The sequence below is a fragment of the Spermophilus citellus genome (assembly GCF_964194105.1).
Source record: "Spermophilus citellus genome assembly, chromosome: 2".
Lineage (NCBI taxonomy): Eukaryota > Metazoa > Chordata > Mammalia > Rodentia > Sciuridae > Spermophilus > Spermophilus citellus.
In genome coordinates, this window is record NC_138183.1 from 91,138,339 (window position 1) to 91,163,716 (window position 25,378).

At 35.4% G+C, this 25,378-nt stretch overlaps 1 protein-coding gene across 10 annotated transcripts in view; it reads right to left on the reverse strand.

Annotated features, from left to right (window-relative positions):
* The window catches only part of TUT7 (terminal uridylyl transferase 7), a 60,851-nt gene that overhangs the window by 24,215 nt on the left and 11,258 nt on the right, over window positions 1–25,378 (reverse strand). For all 10 annotated transcript variants that reach the window (XM_081278779.1, XM_081278780.1, XM_081278785.1 and 7 more), the window contains exons 6-17: window positions 24,934–25,022; window positions 23,324–23,375; window positions 22,042–22,111; window positions 21,104–21,230; window positions 19,005–19,124; window positions 13,799–13,948; window positions 10,817–10,997; window positions 8,338–9,443; window positions 7,612–7,762; window positions 5,967–6,053; window positions 5,307–5,407; window positions 3,008–3,065 (exon numbers count right to left, since the gene is read on the reverse strand). In XM_081278779.1, the coding sequence (XP_081134905.1) occupies window positions 3,008–3,065; window positions 5,307–5,407; window positions 5,967–6,053; window positions 7,612–7,762; window positions 8,338–9,443; window positions 10,817–10,997; window positions 13,799–13,948; window positions 19,005–19,124; window positions 21,104–21,230; window positions 22,042–22,111; window positions 23,324–23,375; window positions 24,934–25,022 (2,292 nt within the window). The remainder of the gene's footprint in view (window positions 1–3,007; window positions 3,066–5,306; window positions 5,408–5,966; window positions 6,054–7,611; window positions 7,763–8,337; window positions 9,444–10,816; window positions 10,998–13,798; window positions 13,949–19,004; window positions 19,125–21,103; window positions 21,231–22,041; window positions 22,112–23,323; window positions 23,376–24,933; window positions 25,023–25,378) is intronic.

Consider the following 25,378-nt stretch of genomic DNA (forward strand, 5'->3'; position numbering starts at 1 on the left):
ACTCGCCATGGAGCTAGAAGTTATGAAGGTAACAGGAAGCAATCAATTTCAGTAAGAGAAGGAAATTACCTGATCTAGCCTTTGAAGGAAAAGAATGTGCAAACGATAGTGTGTAGGTTGAGGGGATTTACCAGGCAAGAAAAACTATACTCAGAAAGGGTAGACGTCTGAAACAGAATGGCTCGAGAGATCTTACAAGGAATTATGCAGGCAGTAGAATGAATTGAGGGAAAGGAACATGAATAAAGAGAGATGAGGAAGAAATTGGGAAGAACCCAGAGCCCTATATACCATGCTAAGAATGACATTCAGAGATAAAGAGAAGTCAACAAACTGGTGTGAGGAAAAATCACTGACAATCTTTATTTAAACAATGCCTCAGCAATGGATGCACTGGAGACAATGGAACGCAAGACAGCCCCTTATTAAAAAAAAAAAAAAAACATCTGGGCCTCAACTATCAAGGTAGAATGGAAATACAGAGAGAAAGCAAGTCATGCTTGAGTCTCTACGACAGGATGGGGAGGAGAAATGTTAAGGAGGAGAAGGGCTGTTAACAGTAAGAGTTACTATTTTCTGAGTACAAAATGTGTTACCAGGGGCATGCAAAGAGTATTTCACAAACTTAGATTGAGCACCATCATCTTACAGATGAGGAAACAGAGACCCACAGAAATCCACTTAGGAACATACAATTGGTAAATGGTGAACCTAGGATTCAAACAAGGCACAAATGATTCCAAACCTCTCCTGAATAGACTACGTCAGACTAATAATCACTTCACCCAATTTGGTGATTCTAAAGATACCAATGTTGAAAATCCAGAAAGAGGATTCAGAAGGAAGGACAGGTAGCAGTGGTGGAACCAACAGAAGGAAGGAAGTAAAGAGAAAAATGAGTCTATTATATGTAGGAGTATGAATTTCCTGAGAGTGCTAAGTGGTGATGTTTAAAGGGCAGATATACAGTTATCACATTACAGAACTTAGGTAAAGGGGCTGGGGTATTGTGATGCTGGGGATGGCGGCTTAGCAGCAGAGCACTTGCCTAGCACGTGTGACGCTCTGGGTTCGATTCTCAGCACCACATAAAATAAATAAATAGAAATAAAGCTATTGTGTCCAACTAAAAAAAAAATAAATATTAAAAAAAAGAACTCAGGTAAAAAGCATGTAAATGGTAAAAGTAATTTCAGGATGAAAAGTCTGTAAGGGGCTGAGGTTGTAGTTCAGTGGTAGAGCTTGCCTAGCATGTATGAGGCCCTGGGTTCAATCCCCAGCACCACATAAAATTAAATAAACAAAATAAAGGTATTGTGTCCATCTACAACTAAAAATATTAAAAGAAAGAAAGATAGATCTGTGTGGGAAACAGAGAGAACTAACTTATATTAACAGGGAAGAGAAGTGAGGAAGCTTGGATTTACTGAATACTCAGAATATACGGTGCTATACAGATGAGGAACTGGGTGTTTATAATGAGGCTGAGTGAGGTATTGGGATCACACAGCCTGAAAATGGGAAACCAGGATTTAAAGCCGGGTGGTGGGGGAGGGGCTGCTAACAAGGCTGTGGGATCAATTGGGATAAATCCCCAGTACCACACACACAAAAAAAGAGTACCTGCTTTAGATGCAGAAGGCCCTGAGTTCAATCCCCAGCATCACAAAACAAAAAATTTTAAAAACGGAAACAAAAAAACCAAAGAGCCAGGCCCAGATACTTGGGAGGCCGAGGAAGGAGGATGGCAAGTTGTAAACCAGCCGTAGCAACTTAGTGAGAACATTTCTCAAAATAAAAAATGAGATTATGTACCCCATTTGAATCAAATGTATGATATGTCAAGATCATTGTAATGTTTTGAGCAACTAATAAAAACATTAAAAAATAAAAATAAAAAATGAAAAGGGCTGAGAATATAGCTCAGTGGTAGACTGCCCTTTAATTCAATTCCCTTTAACACAAAAACAAAACACCCCTCAGAAGAGTCTGATTTCAGAATATCTACCAAATACTTTTCTCTATCACCTCTAAATTAGATAAACCATTTTCTCCAACTCCTTCCCATTCAGGAATTAGACACCATTGGCCACTATAATACATAGAACCTTGTCCTAGCATTTATTCATAGTAAATCAAACTGGTTCTATTTTATCAACTCCAAAGCTCCCATGTTCAGCCCTTATTTTCTACCCACTGAAATTAAGGTTTAGTCCTCAACTTCTTTCAAACAATTCCTTACAATTTTGCTTAATTCTTGGTATCACTCTTGGACTCTCAGGTTTACATAGCATTGATAGATGCCCCACTAGCAAAAGAATATGTTAATGGCATTTTAGCTCTGCAAACAATTTAAAAATTCATATATTTTACAGTTGTAAATGATTTCTCACTTTTCTTAATTTATTGATAAAACAGATCAAGCAAAGTGAACCCTGGCTCAGGGTTATAATAGCTTGACGAACAGAACAGCTATGAATAAAATTGCCTAGGCCAAGATGCTCTTCACTACACTTATGAGGTTTTAATAATTTCTATACTTTGATTTATATGATATCAATAAGTAAAATGATTTCCAAAATTTCCTGTCTGGTATATACTTTGTCTTGGGGGGAACACACACACACACACACATACACACAGGCACAAAACTCAGCTAGGGAACAATATGCACACAAATTATCACCAACTCCCCAGTCTTTCATACTTAATCATGATATTTTTTAAGGACACTAATACTGTAAGTATTTTATAAAATGAGTCACTATATTGCTTTATAGGCATTAATATATTATAAGTACATGGAGCTGAGGTTATGGCTCAGTGATAGAGTGCTTGTCTAGCACACGTGAGGCACTAGGTTCAAACCTCAGCACCACATAAAAATGAAATAAAGATATTGTGTCCACCTACAACTAAAAAATAAAAAAATTAATAAAAATAAATTCTAAGAACACGAAACACTAAAAAAGTTATAGTATTTTTCGAAACAAATATTTAGAGGTACCTGAATGTTTTCTAAGGACTCTTGCCAATTCTTCAATAGTTCTTACACAGTCCAACCCCTGCAACAAAGATGACACAAATATTAATCAAAATTGTAAGACAGGTTCTTCAGATATAATGAAACTGTCTTCAGATATAATGAAACTCATTATATGTTTTTCACTTTTAGTTGAGAATCAGTCAGTATCCATAGGAAATATTCTAAATATGCAAAAACTGCCACACATCCTATGTTCTAATTGCTTTTGAAGGTGTAAAAAAGGTTAAAATTAGTCAGGAAGCCATGGACTGAGAGCTTCTTGAAAAGTCTCTGAACCATGGATGAGGACTTCCATTTTGCTATGTAATTATCTCTCTCAGAAGTACCCTATGTGCCAGAGTATATAAGAAGGGGCTTCTATGCCTTATCTTATTAATTCCAAGTAAAATCTTAATTATAGTTTAAGAGTTGATAACTTGCTGTGGATAGTGATTAAGCTCACATTATTTCCCCACTGGATTAGCCAAAATTATAATGCAGAAAATTAAGGTAATATAGCAAATAAGAATAATATTTCTAATAATTCATACTTAAAAACACATTCACAGTCCCTATCAATGTAAGCCCTTTTGATGACTGTACACATCCCAGAACATATTTGGAATTTCACTTTAGAAATGCCTTCCAAATTAGTTTATATACTAGGTTAAAAAAATTAATCTCGGGCTGGGGATGTGGCTCATGCAGTAGCGCGCTCGCCTGGCATGCATGGGGCGTTGGGTCCGATCCTCAGCACCACATACAAATAAACTAAAGATGTTGTGTCCACCAAAAACTAAAAAAAATAAATATTAAGAAATTCTCTCTCTCTTAAAAAAATTAATTAATTAATCTTGAGGTTGTATAATAGGGTTGTTCCATACGGAAGACCTAATCTTGCTTATTCATTTTATTCACCAAATTCTGGGCAGATCATTTTTGTCCTTTTTTCCAAATCTGTTACATCTTCAAAATGTGAACTCGAAAGGAAGGCAAAGAAAGCTCTTGGGCTGGGGATGTGGCTCAAGCGGTAGCGCGCTCGCCTGGCATGCGTGCGACCCGGGTTCGATCCTCAGCACCACATACCAACAAAGATGTTGTGTCTGCCGAGAAGTAAAAAATAAAAATATTAAAAATTCTCTCTCTCTCACTCTCTCTTTAAAAAAAAAAAGAAAGCTCTTGAGAACAGTAGCAGCACTCTTCTGGATATAGAGCCTTTGGACTACTGTTACAAATTTAAAAAATAGGGACTTGGGGTGTAGCTAAGAGGTAAGAGCCCTTATTTAGCATGTTCAAGTCCCTCAGCACCACTTATCAAAAATAAAAATAATAAAAACAGAAATAAACAAAACAAACAAAAACGAATAGGAACTCAGCACATCTCAGAATTTATATAATTTTTATGTAAGTGCCTTCCTATATACATCAGAGGCTGACAAATTTGTTCTGCTTTGTGAGCCACATAAGCATGTGTTATAAGTATTAAACTCCCAGTCATGTAGAGAAACAGACATAGACAAAACATAGGGCTGGGGGTTATGGCTCAATGGTAGAGTGCTTACTTAGCATGCGTGAGGCACTGAGCCACTGGGTTCGATTCCCAGCACCACACACACACACACACACACACACAAACCAACTAAATAGACAATACATAAATGAATGGGCGTGGCTCTGTTCTAATACAACTTTATTTACAAAAACAGGCTGTGAGCTGAATTCAGTCCATAGGCCAAAATTTGCTATCTCCTGACATATAAAAACCAAGCTGATGTGCACTATGATCTCCTAAAGCAAGAGATAGAAGTTATTATTTCCATTTTATAGCTATGGACCAAAGACCACATGTTTAGGTACTGAAAAAACCAAGTTGTCTCAAATCCAGGTCTTTGGACTATAAAGGTAGCACTCATCATTTATACCACACTGCCTGCCTGATTTAAAACAAAAACAAAATAAAAACCTTATAGATAACGTATAGATATGCATATCCAGGTCAGTCTAGTAGCCAGGCCAATGGAACACCAGGAAAGCTGGTTTGGCTTTGTAGAATTCCCAGTGGTCACTTTCAAATCTAATTCATACTAAAAGTTGAAAGTACAAGGCAATCTATTCTTCATATTCACCTCTAAGTTTAATGTATTTGGCTAGAGGGTGTGCCAAATGGCACACTCCATATGGCATGCCTTGATAAATTTGGAAAATACCAAGCTGTACCATCAGTCAAGATAGTTCAAATCACACTGCCACAGCAAATGCAAGTTTTATGTGGTCACTGTACCTCAGCAGTTTCATGTCCATTAATTGTCATACAGACGTCAAGGTCACTCTGCTTAAAACCAAATCCATTTTTGGAGGAGCCAAACAAGCTCAATTTAGTTCCTGTTAGGGATACATGAAAAGTAATAACTAATTACCTGAGTACATTTAATATTTTGACCAAAATGACCCTCTCATGAATCAAATATACCCAGGTGTTAACTATCCTATCTCATAATAATTTTTTATTAACTATTTATTTATTTTAAAAATATTTTTTCCAAGTTTACTTTAATATACAAGCTGTATATATCATGAAAGATTACTAGGTGACATTTCAAACAAAATGGAGATCATTTCAACACATTTAATAATGTATCACTCCTTTCTAAATAAATGCATATTTTAGAGGTGTGAACTCTGATTACAAATGTAATATTAAGTGAAATTCACTTGTGGTATCTATTAGAATAAATTCTGCACTGTACTTTCTTTTCTGTTCATAAACCAGGATTTGGTGCACCAAAGACCATCCTAGGTATAACACAAAGCAATTGAAACTCCAAACCCACAATCATTGCAAGATGTTATTCTCAAAATTAGTATGCTCATAATACATGTACTCTTTTGAAAGGAAGGTCACATTACCTTTTTTAAGGATTAAAAAAAATATATCATTTACCTGGAAAGTCCTGTTTTATGAAACTTTCTAAGTTTTGCCGGATATGTTCACGAGCCTGATCTTCTAAAATAGTTGGAGAAAAATCCTCTGTTTAAAATAAATAGACACATTGAGAAAAAGACTGATGACTTTTTTTTTTTTTTAAAAAGCTGAAAGTAAGACTTCTAAGGTTTAAAGAAAACACCAGCAGAATACAACAGACACTAGTATGGCAATATGTAAATCAATGGAAGTGTAACTGATGTGATTCTGCAATCTGTATACGGGGTAAAAATGGGAGTTCATAATCTACTTGAATCAAAGTGTGAAATATGATATGTCAAGAACTATGTAATGTTTTGAACAACCAACAATAAAAAAAATAAATAAATAAAACATAAATCTGCTCTTACCTATCAAAAAAAAAAAAAAACACCCTAATTTTTGTGCCTTTGCCCAGATAACATTTGTAATGTAAAATAATCTTTTGTTTCTTTAACAGAAGAGTCTATTAGAAAGAACTACTCTTAAAATGAAAACTAATTTAGACAGGCTCTGTACCTGGGTTTTAGAGAGACCTCAAAGAGTGAATCCAAAAATTTGTGAGCATGTCCATATTTTTTCCTAAAGAGAACCTAGTTTTCTTTTATAGATTTAAACCACCAAAAAGTTTTTGTTTCCATTTTTAAATCCCTGGCAGCCAGGCATGATGGTGTACACCATAGTCCCGGTTATTCAGGAAGCTGAGGTGGGAGGATCATTGAGTCTAGGAATTTGAGAAGGCTTTTGATAATATCTCAAAAGTTTTTAAAAAATTATTTTTCAGCATAGATGGACACCTCAAGATGTAGCAATATGAAGCATTAAGTTCTCCATTCTAAGCAGTAAAATGTCTCTATTGCAAAATTTTCTCATTGTAGGACTTGAAACCTCTCTATACCAATGCTCCCCCAAACTCTACTCTTCCTTAAAGGGCTGTCATGTTATGTGCACTATGAATTAATGTTAACTAAAAAGGATTCTGTGCTCAAATTTTGGAGCTGTTGGATTAAAGATATAAAAACAAGTTTCTTTGCTACAACACTGCTTTTAAACATTGCTTTTATCATGTCTTGCAAATCTCTAAAGATTTACTGCTCCCCAAGGGAGGGGGCAATATGTACAGTTATTCCTTTGTGAGAGAATACTTCTGGTCATGAAAAATGCATCTAGGAAAACATTTCAAGGAATGTAATCTATTAGTTGGAAAAGCTAATATACTATTTTAATCTTAAGACTTTTTAAGTCTTAAGATTAAGTAGTTCAGTGATAAAGCATGAGTTAAGCATGTGGAAAGCCCTGGGTTCAATCTGCAGCACAAATAAAACAGAAAAAACAAACAACTTAAAAAGATATTCCTTCCTTCTTTCTTTAATGATTACTTATTGTGTGTCCCAAATGGGACCTGCATGTCACACTGAAGCAAGAGGATCTCAAATTCAAAGCCAGCCTCAGCAACTTAAGAGTGACCCTTAATTTAGCAAGGGTCTCAATAGAAAAATAAAAAGGACCAGGAATATGGCTCAGTGGTAAAGCACCCCTGGGTTCAATTTCCAGTAACAACTACAACAACAACAAAAAGTCAATTTACTTTTCTGACAAATGAAAAGAAATGTGAATAACTTACTGTAACACTGGAAACAAACTTGATCTAAGATATTTGAAAACTTGGGTGTTAGTGGTGGCAAAGGTTCCAGCTGGATTCTTTTGAAGTCTTCAGGACAGTCCTTCTTTAGATGACCCTCTCGTTTGCACAAGCTGCACACAACTGTGGGAGACTGTAGGAATATGGCAAAGCAAAATAACACTGAAAACTTTATTTGCCAAATAATGGGATTTAGAATATTTATTTATTTTTTTTTTTGGTCTTGCAGATTGAACCTAGGAGCACTTAACTACTGAGTAACATCCCCAGCCCTTTATACTTTTCATTTTGAGACATGGTCTCGTTAAGTTGGTTAGGTCCTTGCTAAGTTGCTGAGGCAGGCTTTGAACTTACGATCCCTCCTGCCTCAGCCCCTTGAGTGGCTGAGATTACATGCCTGGATCTTTTTTATTTTTGAAGTACAAAGCCTACTCTTCACTTTCCAAAGAAATGAAGCCATTAAATGATCTGAGAGAGAAGCATCCTTATGATGTCATCAGGAGAAAAGGATAGTTACTATCATCAGCTTTCCATTCCTCCTATGCAGATTCCTACAAATCTGATTGGAAGGAATGTAAAGTGGAAGGAAGTGGCTGTATTAGGACAAAGGCAAAACTTCTTAACCACACCCAAAACAGGGAGAATTATGTTCTTGTGTTTGAAAATTGAAATTACATGTATTAAAATTGTTTAAAGTCTCCTGATTACCTTGCCTTTGGTGAAGATAAGTTTACTAAATTCATAGAAGAAATCAGACTGGTCCACTGGTGAATTTTCCTCACGTACATTTTCTTCTTTAAGATTTATTTTATTAAGTTCCATAAGTAGAGCTCCATCTACATTTTTTTCACATTCTTTCAAGTCTTCATATTTAGCGGGCTCAACTAATTCATCATCCTCTTCAGAAAGAGCATCTTCATCACCTGATCCAGTATAGGTATTGTCCAGCTCATCTTCATTAGCAATGCCATCCTCATCTTCCCTTTGGTTAATGGTGAGCCTGGGTTCTTCCTCCTCCTCTTCATCTTCCTCCTCTTCTTCATCAAAGTGAATGATTTCAGATGTTTGACACTGGACTAAAGGGACAAAGTGGTTTAAAGAGTCTTCTAGCTCATCAGTACCTTCTACACTTTCTTCATCAAGATCAATCTTGTCATCAAAAGTAACAAATCCATCACACACTTTGGCTGTAGGATTTTGGAGGCCTTCTAAATTCAAAATGCTATCTGTCTCATAATTACATGGGCTGCTGCCAATTGTAAGTTCTCCACACTCATTACTGCTTATACCGGGGTCATCAGCAGTCAAAGGATGCTTTCCCTTCTTTCTGATTTTCTCTTTCTCATCTTTACTTCCGGTTTCTTGATGGTGTACTTTAATATCCTCATAATTATCACAATTGACTTCTGCCTGGATACAGCTGGAGTTTCCCAGATGTGTGCATTTCCTGATGTGTACATTTCCAATTTCCTCAGCTGGTGGGCTTCCACAGCTTTCAGCAATCTCTTTAAGAGAAAGTGGCTGTGCCTTGCATGCATTTTCAGTTGAAATGGTAGTAGCACCAGGGCCTTGAGCCAAAACTGAATTGTTGAGCTTATCGTCTTTTGCTTGCACATCTGGATCATGATTTATTACTTCTTTAAAATGTTCTGAAATACTCGTAACTGTGCTCAGAGGCTTTGGAAGGCTGGATTTTGCAAGTTTGTGTGGAAGAGCAAAATATTTATATGTCGTCCTTAAACAGTGAAGTATATATTCAAACACAGGTTGATTATTTAGGGTCCTTGCCACATTTCTTTTAACAGAGTAGGGATCTGTAACAATAACAATGAAAAAACAAATATACCACTTAATATATTTCTATTTCATGCTCTAAAAATTAGCCTGCTGCAAATAAAAATAGATAACAAATAAACAACAGTGAAGTTTATATCTTATATGCTTAAATAAAGAAAAAATGCAGGTAGAGAATAAGACACAGTATAAGAACAAAAAGCAATGTTTTCTGAAACATCTGTTCTACGAAGAGAACCCATCCTGTACAGAACCAGTACCCCTTCCCTATTCTGCCGTGACTGCGGTGGTAGGAAAGATGTCATTAGTGTGTTTATCGTGCCCTCAGGAAGTCAGGTCTTCCCTATAGGCTTTGCTGCTGAGTGCTCTGCCTCCCCACTCAGCCAAGCCCTGTGGTTTGTCGAGCTTACCTCCACTCTTCTGCCCTGGGAAGCCCCATCACTGAATTGGCTGGACTGAATTTCAGGGGCGAGAGGGAGGCACCAGGAGGAGACACCACTTCTCTCAATCTTTTCTCCTCCCCTAGAACTCCAGCAGGTTAGGCAATTGGCCAGAAGAGCTGAGCCAGAGAAACTGCAGGGGAGGGTTTAAAAATGTGAGATCCCCATGACTGCACACAGAATTTATGCAAATTGCAAAAAACCCTCTTATGCAACATAAAGCTTGAAAAAAAAAAATCAAGCAAAAATAAGAGAATTCCATTTAGGAAATTCTGTAAATTATTAAAGGAGGAGAATTAAGATTTCTAGAGGGGTTTCAACCTCCTGACTTTGCAAAGCTGAGAAGAGATAGTCCATTTAATGACATCTACAGGGCACATCAGTGTGTCTTTCATATAGTGACTTCAGTTAAAGAAGCCTTCACTAAAAATGTGTTTTTAATGAGTAAGTTACTGATTACTACTTAAAAAAATAATTATCTGTTCCCTTTACTGGAGAGTCATCCAACTAAGAATGTCAGTCTTCACAAGAAAAAGTATTTTTTTCATCTCTGCAAAACTAAACAATATTAACAATAACCCATGAAAGGACTGAATTTAAAAATCCAGGAGAGAGAACAGCAGGAAATGGAAACTCAGATCACTGGGAAAAAACATTAAGCATTTAAGCTGTTAAGCAATTCACAAAGAAAGCAAGAACTCAGCTAACCATTATTCAAGTTGCTTAAAAATTAAGATATTTCATTATAGTTCTTCAAAAACTCAGGATAAACCTTTTGATCCTTTTAGATGACTCACTGTAACACATGCAAGATCCTAATTATTTAGTTCACCTTTGAGGTCAGGCCTACCTTACAAGTAGGAGCTGAAAAGAGACTGAAATAAAAGCATGCTGTTAGACTGGTACCTTAAAAAAAATAATAAAATAAAAAAAGAATAAACATTTTGAGATACCTTCAATGGCAATGCGCTTTTTGGGCCAATCCTTTGATTCTCGAGATATTGATTCTTTGACACGGATACTGATCACTAAATCAGCCAAATTAAATTCTAAAGCATAGAATCGCAGCAGTTCCACCCAGAGCTGCCCAACTGGTACTGAAGGCTGGTGTTTTGTATCAAATATTAATGATACCTATTAATATCAAAGAGAAATATATTGGTTACTTCAGGTGTTGGCTCAATCTGAAAAATTAAAGAGCATTTGAGCATCAAATTAAAAAACCTGGAAAATCTGAGCAAAGATAGAAATTTGACATCTAGACAAATCACTTTGTATGTGGGAAAATAGCAAAACTTCACTGCATCCCTGACATTTGGGTAGGTTAAAATCTAGTCAGTACCATGGAACAGACAGGACCAATTTTAATTAACCAGACAGCACTGAATTTTGAAATTTTAATAACAGGTGGATAGGACCTTGCACAGTTTGCTAATACTCTCAGCATGGACCTTCACCTGTTACTGCTGCTGGAAGGCACCTTTATATGGATACATGAAAATGTAGTAGCTAAAGACAGAGAAAAAGAAAACCAATACTCTCATTGCCCTGATATGCTACACAAGTACACTAAATCTGCCAGTGGCAATTAAAGTCAAATAACTATAAAAGAAATTGATACTAGTTCTACAGTCACTGACTTGACAAATTCAAATAACATACTTCCTATAATATTTTGGGAAATACACAGAAATCAGAATGGGGGGGGAAGGGCCCAAACAGTGATTCTGCCATTTCATAGCTCTTGATTGCTCTGTAATTTAGTGTTTTCATTCTCAGACTGGCAGTATTGCACAATGGCTAAGTGAACTGGCTTTGGAATTGGAACAATCTTAGTTTGAAATCCAAACTCTGCCAAGTACTAGCCGTGTATGATCCTGATCAATGTCTATAACCTAACACTTGGTTTCCTCATCTGACAAATGGGGATAATAGTACCCACCTCATTGGGTTGTTGGGAGGACTGAGTGAGATAGTGTCTGTAAAGTGCTTAGCACAGTGCCTGGCACACAGTGTTCAAAAAATGGTCGCTATCATTATCTGCAGAGTAGGGATGATACCACCTATAACACAGGATAGTTATGAGGATTAAATCAAAAACAAGGGAAAGCATCTGGCAGACTTGGTTGCTTTCTGTATTTTTTCACTCAGGTAGTCTTTAAGTACAAGAAATTCATATATCACTGAAACAATGTCACAACATTAAGATGCTCTTAAAGGTAATCTAGTGAAGAAGTCCACATGTTAAAAGGAACTGAAGCCCCAAACGTTTTCGTGACTTGTCAGAAGGTTGCACTGCTTGTAGGTGGCGTGAGAACTTCTGACCCCAATACATTGTTTTTCTCACCATAGCATATGCAACTTCTACAAAGTCTAGAGCTCACTTAATTTCAGATGTGGCAGCATGACTAACCTCTCCAAAGAACATAAAAATATAAAAGAAAAGTATTAAATGGACTTAGAGAAATAGCTTTTTCTTCACATTAGTCTTATAATTCACATTGAAAAAATTCTTTCCTTAAGTATACAAATTTGTCTCCAATCACACTTACTAAATCAGACTTTAAAACAAGTGGTATAGTAGTTTATTCATGGATAAATCTCAACCACAAAGGGTCTTAGAGTAAGATAAAGTCATCTTGTAGGTAGACTTACAAGGCAGAACTGATAGATACTGGAAGTTGTCTGGGTTCCGATTAGCAGAATTGAGGACACAAAGGAAACCCCCAGAAATTGAAAGCCTTATTAAATTTCACCTCTCATCCACAGCCTTTTTCAGCTTTACAAAGGATTTTTAAGAATCTCACTGAAATGACTTGAAAACACTTTAACATGGAACTTTAAAATATCTAGATTACCATCAATAAAATTGTTTAGAAGTAGAGAACATTTCTTTTTTTAATAAAGTAAGAATAGTGTAGGTAACGTTTCCTGAGTGCTTACCACATGCTTGGCACTGAGTTAAGCATTCTATAAATCAATGACCCTATGAGAGGGTACTAATATTATCCTCATTTACAGGGAGAAAACTGGGGCATGGAAAAATTAAGTAACTTGCCAAGGACATATAAGTGGGAGAACTGAGAATATTTGCATATCTGGCTCCACAGCCTGTGCTCTTATCCACAACTGGAACCCCCAATAGAAAACAGACAAAAGTGGTGCTGTTCTGGTGCCAGCAAGGCTGGGGTGGCATCTCCTCCTTCCTGCTCCAATGCTTAAGAATTCTAGGAAACGCAACCGGAAAATCTATGATTCACCACTATCTCTTCATTTTAGGAACAAGTAAACTACAGCCTGGAGGAATGATATGACTTGTTTGTGTAGAGATGGGATTAGATTTCTGGCATCAGAAGTATTTCATGAATATTAGTGTTATTGGGGTCTAGGACCATTCACCAACTTGGGACAGAATAGTGCGACCTGTATAATCTGTGCACAGATTTTTTTTTGTTGGAAACTCTAATGGTAATTCTTTACACATAGATTTTTTTTTATGCATCTCCAATAGTATGGGACCAGTACATTAAATCATATGCTTATTTACTGTTATTTCAGTCCTTTGAAGTTAACATTCCATAGATTTAAAACCTCAAATACAATTTAAGACCTAGCTCTTTTGAGGATACACAGGGATTTTTCTTTGAATTCTCAGTATTTTTCCAAGGCCTCTGTACAAAGACTAAACCATATAAATAAATTTAATCATCAATTTTTAAAAATCTTTTTTTTCCACATTACTTTTAAAAATCTTTTCATAATTTTTAAAAATCTTTCATGTTGATTGTTCAATGGACTAAACAGATTAGGAAATGAAATAACCATGAAATACTTACTATAGTTAAGGAAAAACAGGAAAACTGACTAACTCATAAACACCACAATTGATAACTAAAATAAAAATCAACAGTAAAACTAGAAATAAGAGAACAGACCTGCCCCCTTTTAATTGGCCTTTCTTTTGGTGACTCTTCTTTTGCTGTGTTTGTATCTCCAACATTATCAGTGTATTCCCAGACCACAAAGTCTTTCTCAACGTCTTTAAGGTTGAAGTTCGTAAGTTTGTTTAATGAGAATCCTTCAATCTAGGAAAAAGTAGACATCTATTATTATAAGGTAGAAACCATTTATGTATTGATTTGAGCATTTAATATGTTTGAAGAAATGAAAAAAGTTAATATATTCCAAGTTCACTGAAAATATAAAAGATATTGTTTGTGGAATATTTTTAAGATAAACATAAATTTAAAAATATTTTTAGCTGGGTTCTGTGGTACATGCCTGTGATCCTAGCCATTTAGGGAGGCTGAGGCAGGAGGATTGTAAGCCAGCCTCAGCAACTTAGCAAGGTCCTAGGCAACTTAGTGAGACCTTGTCTCAAAATAAAAATTAAAAAGGGCTGGAGATGTTGCTTAGTGTTTAAGCAACCCTGGAATCAACCCAGCACCAAAAAATGAAACAAAAGAAAACCCAACAACAACAACAAAAATCTGCAATCAAAGTAAAAAAGAAGATTCTGATGATTATGATTTGCAAAAGAAATGGCAAATTTTTGTGGTTTTTGTTTTGTTTTGTTTTAAGCAGTGCTAGGGAACAAACCCAGGGCCTTCTACATGCTAGACAAATGCTGTACCACTAACTACACCTTCAACCCTTTATAATTCTTTAGTAAATATTCTGAATTGAGGATGTACTTCGGTGGTAAAGCACTTCCATAGCAAAGCCTCTGGTTCAATCCCCAGCACTGTAAAACCAAACCAAACCAAACCAAAAAGTTACGACAACAAAATTTCTGAGAGGGCAACATGGCATAGTGACTAAAGCCATGAGTTTTGGAGTAAAACTCACTGGTCCCAAATCTTGGATCCTCCAGGCACCTACTCTCTTTAGGTCTCAATTTCTAGTAAAATGGGATAACACTAGAACTTCCTTCATGGGACAGCTCTGATATATATGCCACATGTAGAAATACTCAATAAATCCAAGAAACTGTCATTATCAATATTGTAGAGATATAAGTATAAAAACAGACCTCCTAATTAGAATTTTTCTTTTTTCATAGTACTAGGAATTGAACCCAGGGGATTTCTACCACTGAACGATATTATCGATCTTTTTATTTTTCTTTTGAGATACAGTCTCCTTAAGTTGCCTAGCCTGGCTTGAACTTGCAATCCACCAGTCTTTGTCTACCTAGTAGGTAGGATTACAGGCATAGGCCATTGTGCTTGGCTGGAAACTATTTCCAATATTTTAAATTCTAGTTGAGCCCAAAGGTTTCAAAATACAGTTTAATGTACTATTAATGAATGCAAAAGAAAATGGTCTGGGCTCCAAAGTTCTGAGAAATATTAACAGAGTTGAACAGGTCTTTTTTTATTATATAATGGGCTCATTACATAATAAACAAGTTAGTGGACATAATAAATTGTGGGATGAGGTGTGTGGGTAAGGTTTTCCAAATTTATTTCTACTCCAAAGAGTGATCCCTCTGAAACATAAGACATCGTGTCACACTCTTCTGCTCATTGTGGTTTCCTTCTTATTTCAGAGAAAATTCAGTCCTTCCAGGGTCTATGTAATCTTGCTCTTGGCTGTTTCTCAGAACCATAGTCTATCCTTCTGATTTGGAACTAACATCTGCTCTTCCCTCTACCTGGAATACTCTTCCTGCTATCAGTCAATTATATGACTCAATTTCCCAATCTTATTTAGACTCTGTTCTACTAATTTTTTTTCTAGTATCTTCCTGCTTTTCACTCTTAATTCAATGCCCATTATGATTAACTTCAATTATATCAAGGTCTAATAACAATACAATGGGAAATATGACTGGGAGTAAAAGATTGGAAATTATCTAGCCAAGGTGGAAGAGATCTGAGTACAACTGGGCAGAGAGGCTAAAAACTTCGAGAAAGATAAATCAGAGCACAGGGGCACAATATACTAAATTTCCTGATAAGAGAATTTAGTCTTGTTCATTTTTATATTCTCTTCAAGGCCTGGTACAATGACTAGTGTACATAGTACTTTAATTATGAGGACCTTGAAGGAGTTTATGCAGAAGTGATGTAGGTGAAGTATCTGGTAAGAATAATATTAATTCCTCTCCCCCTCATTTGCTTTATTTACTTTTCTTGATTAAGCTTCTGGCAGCAGCCACTAAACCAATGCCTGTATAGTTTATAACCTGCAGATCATTTTGGTTCATTAAGTAGATTTTTTGGTTCATTAAGTAGATCATTTGATCCAGAGTCAACCCAGTGTTTGATCATCATGTACCTGTTTTTGTCATTAAGTCTTGGGAAAAAAGTTAAATGATACAATCAAAATAAATTCAGAGTTGCTTCAGAGAGTTTCTAGTTTCACTGCAAAGGAAATTATACATTGGCCATAGAATAAAGTATTCATACTACTCTTAAGGAAGAGAAACAGCTTTTGTCCTACATCCTCACATCACTGACAAATGACTATTTAGAGAGGATCAGTACACATGAAAAGGCAGCTCTGACTCAGTTAGACATTTATGTGCAAAGCCAAATATCCAATTTATTTCCAGGCCCTTTTGTGTCCAACTGTTTTGGTCCCATCCTAAACTCCTATCTCTCTTGGGACAAGATGAAAGGAAAACTTCAAACAGTTTACCAAATTCCTTCTAGGGTGTGGATGACTTTGTTCTCTTGTTCTTTTTGGATGGAGAGTAATCTGGCAGAGATACCCTCTTGGTAGCCCTGAGTCCTTTCTTCTCAGTGTCATAGCTACAAAGAGTTACCATTAGACAACTAAGATATAGAGCATACTTTAATCCCTTGTGTCAGGATAAAGTTTGCAAGTGGTTTATTCTACTTCAGTTTTTTATTACTGGGGCCTGCTAGACAAAGTCTCCACTTAATTCTGTTTACTAAATATAAAGAAAAATGTCTTAAAATCACACACACACACACACACACACACACAAATATGCCTCAGATAAGAACTACCACTCTAGAACCTACTTTTTTTTGTGTGTGTGAGGGGGAAAGTACTAGGGATTGAACCCAGGGGCACTTTACCACTGAGCAAGATCCTTAGCCCTTTTATTTATTTATTTTTTAAATTATGAGAAAGGATTTAAATTGCCCAGGCTGGCCTCCAACTTGTGATTTTCCTGCCTTATCCTCCTGAGTTGCTAGGATTACAGGTATGTGATACCAAGGCCAAATGAACATCTTCTTCAAGAGAAGACTGTGTGCTATTAAGACAAAAAGCAGTGAAAATATTCAATGTGTAAAAGTAAGCTTTTCAGTAAGTAAGGCTTTCTATAAAATACCTACACACATAAGAATATACCAAGATAAACATGTAGAGATTAAAAATGGTTCCAGAAGCAATAGCATAATTTTGACTTTTCAGTGGCTTCTTAAAACTTATTAAACAAATCAACTCAATTGTTTTTCATGGTTTTTTTCCTACTTTTTTTGGTGCATTATAGTTGTATATAACTGGGATTTGTTGTTATGTATTTGCACACGCATATAACAACATAATTTGGCTAATGTCATTCTTCAGTATTTCCCCTTCCCACCCCCTGGTCCCTTTCCTCTACTCTGATTTCCCTTTGATTTTCATACTACTCCCTTACCCCCACTTTTCTTTTCCTTTTTCCTCTCTAGCTTCTACACATGAGAGAAAACATACAACCCTTGACCTTCTGAGTTTGGTATATTTTGCTTAATATAATGTTCTCAAGTTCCATTCATATCCAGCAAATGACAAATTTTATTTATCTTTATGGTGGAATAAAATGCCATCGTGTATAAATACCACATTTTCTTTATCTATTCATCTGCTGATGGACATTTAGGCTGGTTCAATAGTTTGGGCAGATATAAATTGTGCTGCTATAGACATGAGTGTGCATGTATTACTATAGTACGATGACTTCAATTCTCTAGGATATGTACTAAAGAGTGGTATAGCTAGTCACATTGTGGTTCCATTACTAGTCTTTTGAGAAACCTCCAGACAAATTTCCATAATGGTTCAAATAAACTCAACTTTAATTTTTTTCAGGTCTTGCTAAGTTGTCTAGGGTAGTCTTTAACACATCATTCTCCTGCCTCAGCCTCCTCAACTTTAATTTATCCAGATTGCATTATTATTGTTTTTTTTTAAAAATATTTTTTAGTTGTCAGTGGAGCTTTTTATTTATTTATATGCGGCACTGAGAATTGAATCTAGTGCCTTACACATGCTAGGCAAGCACTTTACCACTGAGCTACCACTCCAGCCCCTCCAGATTACATTATTTATTTTTTTTTAGAATTTTTAATATTTATTTTTTAGTTCTCGGCGGACACAACCTCTTTGTTGGTATGTGGTGCTGAGGATCGAACCCGGGTCGCACGCATGCCAGGCGAGCACGCTACCGCTTGAGTCACATCCCCAGCCCCCCAGATTACATTATTAAAGTCTAATTCACCTTAAAGATAAAACCAAAATATTATTGAAGAGTTGACTATAAGCTCTGCATCTTGTTTAGTTCGTAATCTTGATGTTTTTATTGTTTTACAGGTCATGGGATATAAAGAGAAGCGAAAAACCAGAAATAGAAAGTAAGCTACACTGGTCATGGTAGTATATGCATGTAGACTCAGTTACTCAGGAAGTTAAGCCAAGAGGGTCATTTGAGCCTAGGATTTTGAGGTTAGCCTAGGCAACATAGCAAAAATCCATATTCATTCATTCATTCATTCATTCATGTATACATACACGAATAGAAGTCCATTTCAGAGACACAAATGCTTCATATACTGTCTGAAGATGATATATAAGTTTAAGTATCAAATTAGAGTGCTATACACAAAGAATGTATCAAATGATAAACTTAACATAGGTTCAAAGTCCCTTGTTTGAAATCTTCAGGTCCACAAGTGTTTCAAAAACTAAGATTTATAGGCTAAAAATGTAGTAATAGCCCTAGCAAGGTATAGATCGGCATCTTGTAATCATATTAACATTTCAGCAATGAAAGATGTGAATACCAGTAAAACAAACAAATCTATTTTACTTCTGGTTAGCTTTTTAAATTTTGAAATTATGCATAAGGAGTTGTAGATCTATAATCAATCAATTGGATATATAAGCAAAAAAGTTTCATACCCATGATCCTAGATAAACTGGCAGAAGAGGTTCTTTCCTCTGTTGAAGAAAATAAATGGCCATAAGGGCAAACACGTAAGGTGGCAGGCCTCCTTCCTCAGGGCGATCTATACTGCAAAGCTACAAGTGAGAGAAAAGAGAATTTGCATTTTTTTTTTTGCATCAATTTGTGATTTAAATAACCTGGCCTAAAACCTGCAATCCATTCCCATATTGTAATGGTTAATCAGAATTGTCAACTTGATTGGACTAAGAGAAACCAGAGGGTGTGTTGATGTCTGTGTGTCTAGGAATAATTGGCATGTGGAATAGCCAAATAAAATGGAGACCCTCCCTAAGCGAGGGCAGCACCATCCAATAAGATGATGGTTTGGATGAAATAAAAGATGGAAGAACATGGCAGCAACAGCAGATACAAGCTTGATTCTTCATGATTGAGTTCTTGACTGCAGCCCTGATTGATGATATAGGACTCTCACTTTTTCACTCTTCCAAAGTGGATTCTGTCAGTGATTCTCCAGAAGCCTTCAGTCTCAGACTTGTTCTGGGGCTTCAGCTCCTTGGACTGAGCAGTTGCTGGTTCTTCCAGCTCTCTGCCTGTAGACGACCACTGTGGACTATCTAGCTTTTGGTCGCCTGAGAAATTCTCTTTTTGTAATTATACTTCCTGCTGATTCTGTTCCTCTAGGGAACCCTGACTAATACACATATATTATATGATATATAGTGATTATTCTGAATAAAGCAGCACAATGAAGGGCAGGGGTATAGCTCAGTGGTAAAGCATTTGTCCAGCATGTATAAGGCTCAAGATTTGATCACCAACTCCACAAACAAACCAAAAAACAAAGCAACAACAATCCCTCCCCCCCCCCCCCAGCACAGTGCTACAAATAAACAACTTCCTATTCCTTTGCAGTAACCACATACTGTGGTTTTGAATCAGTTTCAATTTCAAATATTTAATCTTGTTAACTTACTCATGGAAGCCCCTAAAATACTATTTACTGTTTCATTTTTTTGACATCTACAATAAATCCACTCACTTAGTTAAGACACATGTTAATGAAATACAAATGATCGTTCAGTTCCAACTGATTTAGCTTAGTTTTAATGGTCCTCTCAACTTTTACAGTCCTGCAAATGCATGCTTTGGTCACAACGGCAATTTGGGAAGAGAATGCTGGCAAACCCACCAGCACTAATTAAAATAACACCTAAAAGAGCATGGCCGGGGCTGTGGATGTGGCTCAAGCAGTAGCGCGCTCGCCTGGCATGCGTGCGGCCCGGGTTCGATCCTCAGCACCACATTCAAACAAAGATGTTGTGTCCGCCGATAACTAAAAAATAAATATTAAAATTGTCTGTCTCTCTCTTTAAAAAAAAAAAAAAGAGCATGGCCTACATAGTGATGAAGCAGAAGAGAGTTTTCAAAGAGGAGCAAATTGTAATTATTAATTCATTCAGCAAGAGTGGGGTATCCTGTGTTGATCCTGGATCCAAGAAATTGGAACTATCTCTTATCACTGTTATACCTCAATCAGTAAGATTTTTTGCTTTTCTTTATATAAGGCACCTTATAGAATATCAATTTTATCATTATGATTTGACCTTATAATATGGGGGAATATTAAGTGCTCTAATTTTTTTTACAGCATATCAACTGGGAGAATGTATTTAAAACATTGTAGAAATAGGCAAGACCAGATATAGTATTTTTCATTTCTTTTTGTAATCCTTGGATTTCTTCTTGAAAATGGTATGAGAATCATTTTCTAAAACTTTACTGTGCCTAAGTATTACCCTGGGAAAATAGTTAAGATTGTAAATTCTTTGGCTACTTCCTTTGGGATTTGACCCAAATCTGACTTCTAATAAGCATTATAAGTCATTTTGATCTTTTAAGCAATACTGTTGTAATGAAAGAGAAACCTTAAATTTTCCTTCCGTATAGTGTTTCTATTCCAATATTCAGATACTTTCTCTTTTGATGTCTATAGGTATTTTTCTAAACATTTAAGGTTAAATGAACCAAGTAAAAATTAAAGTGCAGTTAAGTTCACAGAATACACACATGCATTCAATGAAGTCTAACTTACCTTTGCCCAGTACCTAAATGCAATCACCAAAGGAACCAGCTTTGGTTCTAGTTTTCCGAGTGCAGTTAAGTGCTTTGTTGTCAGACAAGCATTTTCATTTCCTGCACTCACTTTACAAAGCAGACCACTGGTGGGTGTGCCGGTGAAGATGGGAATGAAAAAGAAAGAGAAAAAGTGTGTTACATAGGTATCAGTACGTTTTTACACCAGTAGCTAATTTACACTGATAATAACTTTTTTAAAAAAATGAAAAAAAAAAAAAAAACCCTAAAACTCCCTACATCTTCATAGGTCATTTAAAAATACTGAATTAAAAAAAAAAAAAGACACGACAGTTACTTAATTAACAAACTATATTTTCAGAAGAACTCTGTTTTAATATGCTAAAATTATTTTTGGGGGGAACATGCAAATAAGGAAAATATTATGAAATATTTCAAATGGGAGCATGACTTGTCTCATTTTTTCAAATGGTGTTTTTACGAGAGTTAAGGAATTTGTTGGTGAAGAGTCATTATTGCTTATAAGCCACCCATTCATGGTAGTGATAGTTATGTTTCCAGATGGAGGGAGACCTATACACGGGAGGTCACATTAACAGCTATTCAGCACTGCCACAAATGCTGGTAAAAAGGATGGCAAGTAAAAAGTGATTAGAGTAAGTAACCATTTGATAAGGTTGTTTTTTTACTTAGTTAAAATGGGTCAAATGCTTCCTTATAATTTTTCCTTCTAGGTAATTTTACTCTTTTTAAAATAAGATTTCTTTCCCTCTCTTGCATCAAATGCCAAAGTATAGAGAGAATGCTAGTAAGAAACGTGAGATAACCATATAAGGTATAGCTTATAACTTCAAAGTTGGAATTAAGATTTAGCAAAGTCCTTGTGCTTTTGGCAAGCTGATAGCTTAAAGCTGATCAGCTTAAAGAAACAGAGACCTTTGCTTTTCTCTGCATACTACCACCGGTACCCTTGCATGGAAATCTGCGTCAACATCAATAAAGGAGTCTGAGGAAAGAAGAAAACACATGTTAAGTAGGTTAATTAAAGCTTTGTTACAAGCAAAATGAGATAAAGTACAAGTACCCAAGTACCCTGTGTGGCTTATCTATTCAGCCATTTTGAAAGACAACTACTAAATAAAATTCTGAAGGGATTTGAAAAAAGAAAAAAAATGTTATATTCAAGAATCAAGTAATCACATTAATTTAAAATCATTATTTTATAAAGTTTATGTTTAATTAAAAGTAACTACGCCAGTGGATCACAACATTTAAATATTATGAGGGTAACCTAATTAGAAATATAAACATATGATTTAAAAACAAAATTGATACAAAGGCTACTGAAATCTTCAGTGTCAAAATATGTATTGACTAAAATAAGAAATATTTAAATGTTTTATTCAATCAAAACAAAAAGGACAGGGGATGACTACTTCAAGGGAAAATTAGTGAGGTTATGAAAGCAAAAAAAGTCATAAAGCTCTAAGTTGGACAGTATATTGGAAAAGGCAACTGATAAACTTACATGGGAACAACTATTTATGAATTCATTAATCAGGATTGGGCCACACTTACTGCACCTTTATGAAACATTAATTTGAACCACTGGATACAGTATATTATTCTTTAATTTTACTCTCAAGACTAAATTATGCATATTTTGCATTTCTTCGTCACACTCTAAGACTCATTTAAGCTTTAAAAAATTTTTCTTGTAGTTGTAGATGGACAGAACACCTTTACTTGTTTATTTTTATGTATTTGTAAGGATCAAACTCAGTGCCTCACACATGCTAGGAAGTGCTCTGCCACTGAGCTACAGCCCAAGCCCTCATTTAATCTTTATAGTGATGTCATCAGCAAGCTAAAAGCTTTACTTTGAGACATAGAACTACTACTAGAATGCTAACTAGTTAATAAATCATGGCCATTTGCTTTTGGATATTACACTTATCAATAATTTTAAGAAGGAGAGAGGAAGGGAGGGGAAGGAAAGTTACTAGGGAATGAAATTAATCAAATTATGTTATGTGCCTGTACAAATAAGGCATAATGAATTCCACTATTATGTATAATTATAATGTAACAAAAAAGCAAAAGAAAAAAAACTTTAAAGACATGACTTTCTATTTTCAGAATTTGAGTGATAAGTTATATAAAATTTATAGACAAAAGAAAATATTAAGAGCAAAGAGTACAAAGAATTTGACCTTACCACTGTTCTTTAAACATTCTTGAACAATTAAGAGGACGTCTGGCTGAGACATCTAGGAAATAAATGAATGAATACATGAAATAATCCCTAAATAATTTTGCTTCAAGATAAAATACACAGTCTAGAGTTCCCAATATTGCTTCCCAAATTAGAAATGAACATTGGTACCAGAATAAAGAACTAATCATTATGCAGTGTCTATGTATGTCAAAAACAGAAAGACAGATGAAAACCAAATGAGGATGAGTGTGGGCAAGAGACCTACTATACATTTAATTCCTGGTTAATTAATTCTTGAGGTAATTAGCTTTTTAGAAAATCTCGAAGTGGTAGCTGGAAGTTGTTATACTACTAATGACATTTCCTCTCACTTTGTAAGACTATTACAACAGATAGCTTACTGGTTCCAACTCTAAATCTCGTTCCACAGTGGAATCAAAACCATTAAAAATCATGAACTGGATTCTTAAAACGTATCAATGACTTTTCACAGACTGTAGATCAAAGTAAAATTCTTACCATGGCCTATGAGATCCTGCATATTGGGCCTCAGTCTACCTTCCATCCTAATCAGAGTTCAGCTTAAATGTTCCCTCTTCAATGAGGCCTCCATGACTGTGGCATCTCTTCACAGTACCTGTTTTCTGTTATTGAACCCTATTTTTCTGCACAACTCTCATTATAATTAATAATATAAGTAACTACTTATCTCCTTACTAGATATGCGTTTTGTGAAAGAGAAACTGCATTTGTTTTTTCCTTTAGAATCGAGTATAGTACCTGTCATACAACAGGTATTTAGTGAATATTTGTTAAATGAATGAATGAATGATGCCAGAACAAAATAACTGCTATGGTTAGTAATTTCACTGATCAGAATTTAAGATTAAAAGAAGAGCAAAATCCACTGGTTAGCTGACTAAGTAACTACATTACTCAGAGCAAGGAACAAGAGACTATAAAATAGAATATTGGGGGTGGAATCTCAGAGTCTACACTTTTAATGAGTAACCAAAGTAGGATACACCTCTGCAAAATGACCTATGAGAACGACGAAGTGGGTAAACAGATAATCTACTTAACTTCCTTCCAGTTTTATATTCTGACTGTCAATGTCTTTTTAAATTATATTTAACCCAGAAATCGAGGCTGGGTGTGGTTGTTCAAAAAAATAATATTTTAACAAAATTGATATATAAAAATAGGAAATTCAGAAGCTCATTAAGCTTTCAGACCATAAATGTTTAAAAATCTACACTGTTTAAAACCTGAATTCCTTTCCTATTAATGGAAAGTTGATCTTACCAAGAATTTAAGCTTTCCAAGCTAACAGAAACCTAAATATCCCCATAAGATTCACATGGTTAGAAAACCAGTGTTACAAGTAAGTACTAAAGATCTGTAGTGTAAAATAAACAAGATTGAAAATCTATGGAGCATAAGAATTCTCTGAACCTGAAAACAGGCAAGACATAAAAATGGAACTTTTAAGAAAATAGGTGTCACCATTAAAGTATCTTTATGTAACTAAAATATACTCATACACAGTTCAATTTTAAAGAAAGGATTTCCATACCACTGAAAATTTCAACATTTCATTTTGTACTTACAATGGCTGGAAATTGAATGTCAATGTTTACATCCGAATTTTTGAAACCCAATCTGCTACAGGAAGACCCATATAATCTTAGAGAACAATCTACAAATAAATAAATACATAGAAGGAATAAATAGGGTAAAATTTCTCAAAAAGTTGTAACAAAACACTGCTATTTCAGAAATGGAACCATCAATTAAAACTACATACAAAAGCAAAACTGTAATGTATGTCACCAACAAAGGACAGGAATAGGTGGCTATTTGCTCATCCCTTAATTTTATGTAACAGGGAAGACAGCAATGACTGGTTTAGTTTAATGACTATTGCTCTCATGTCAGTCGCAAAACACTTTAAATAAAAATTTTTATTTTATCACTCTTGCATTTTGTGTAGAAAACTATTGGCAACGATTTTCAAAATAAGAAAGCTGAGGGGCTGGGGATGTGGCTCAAGCG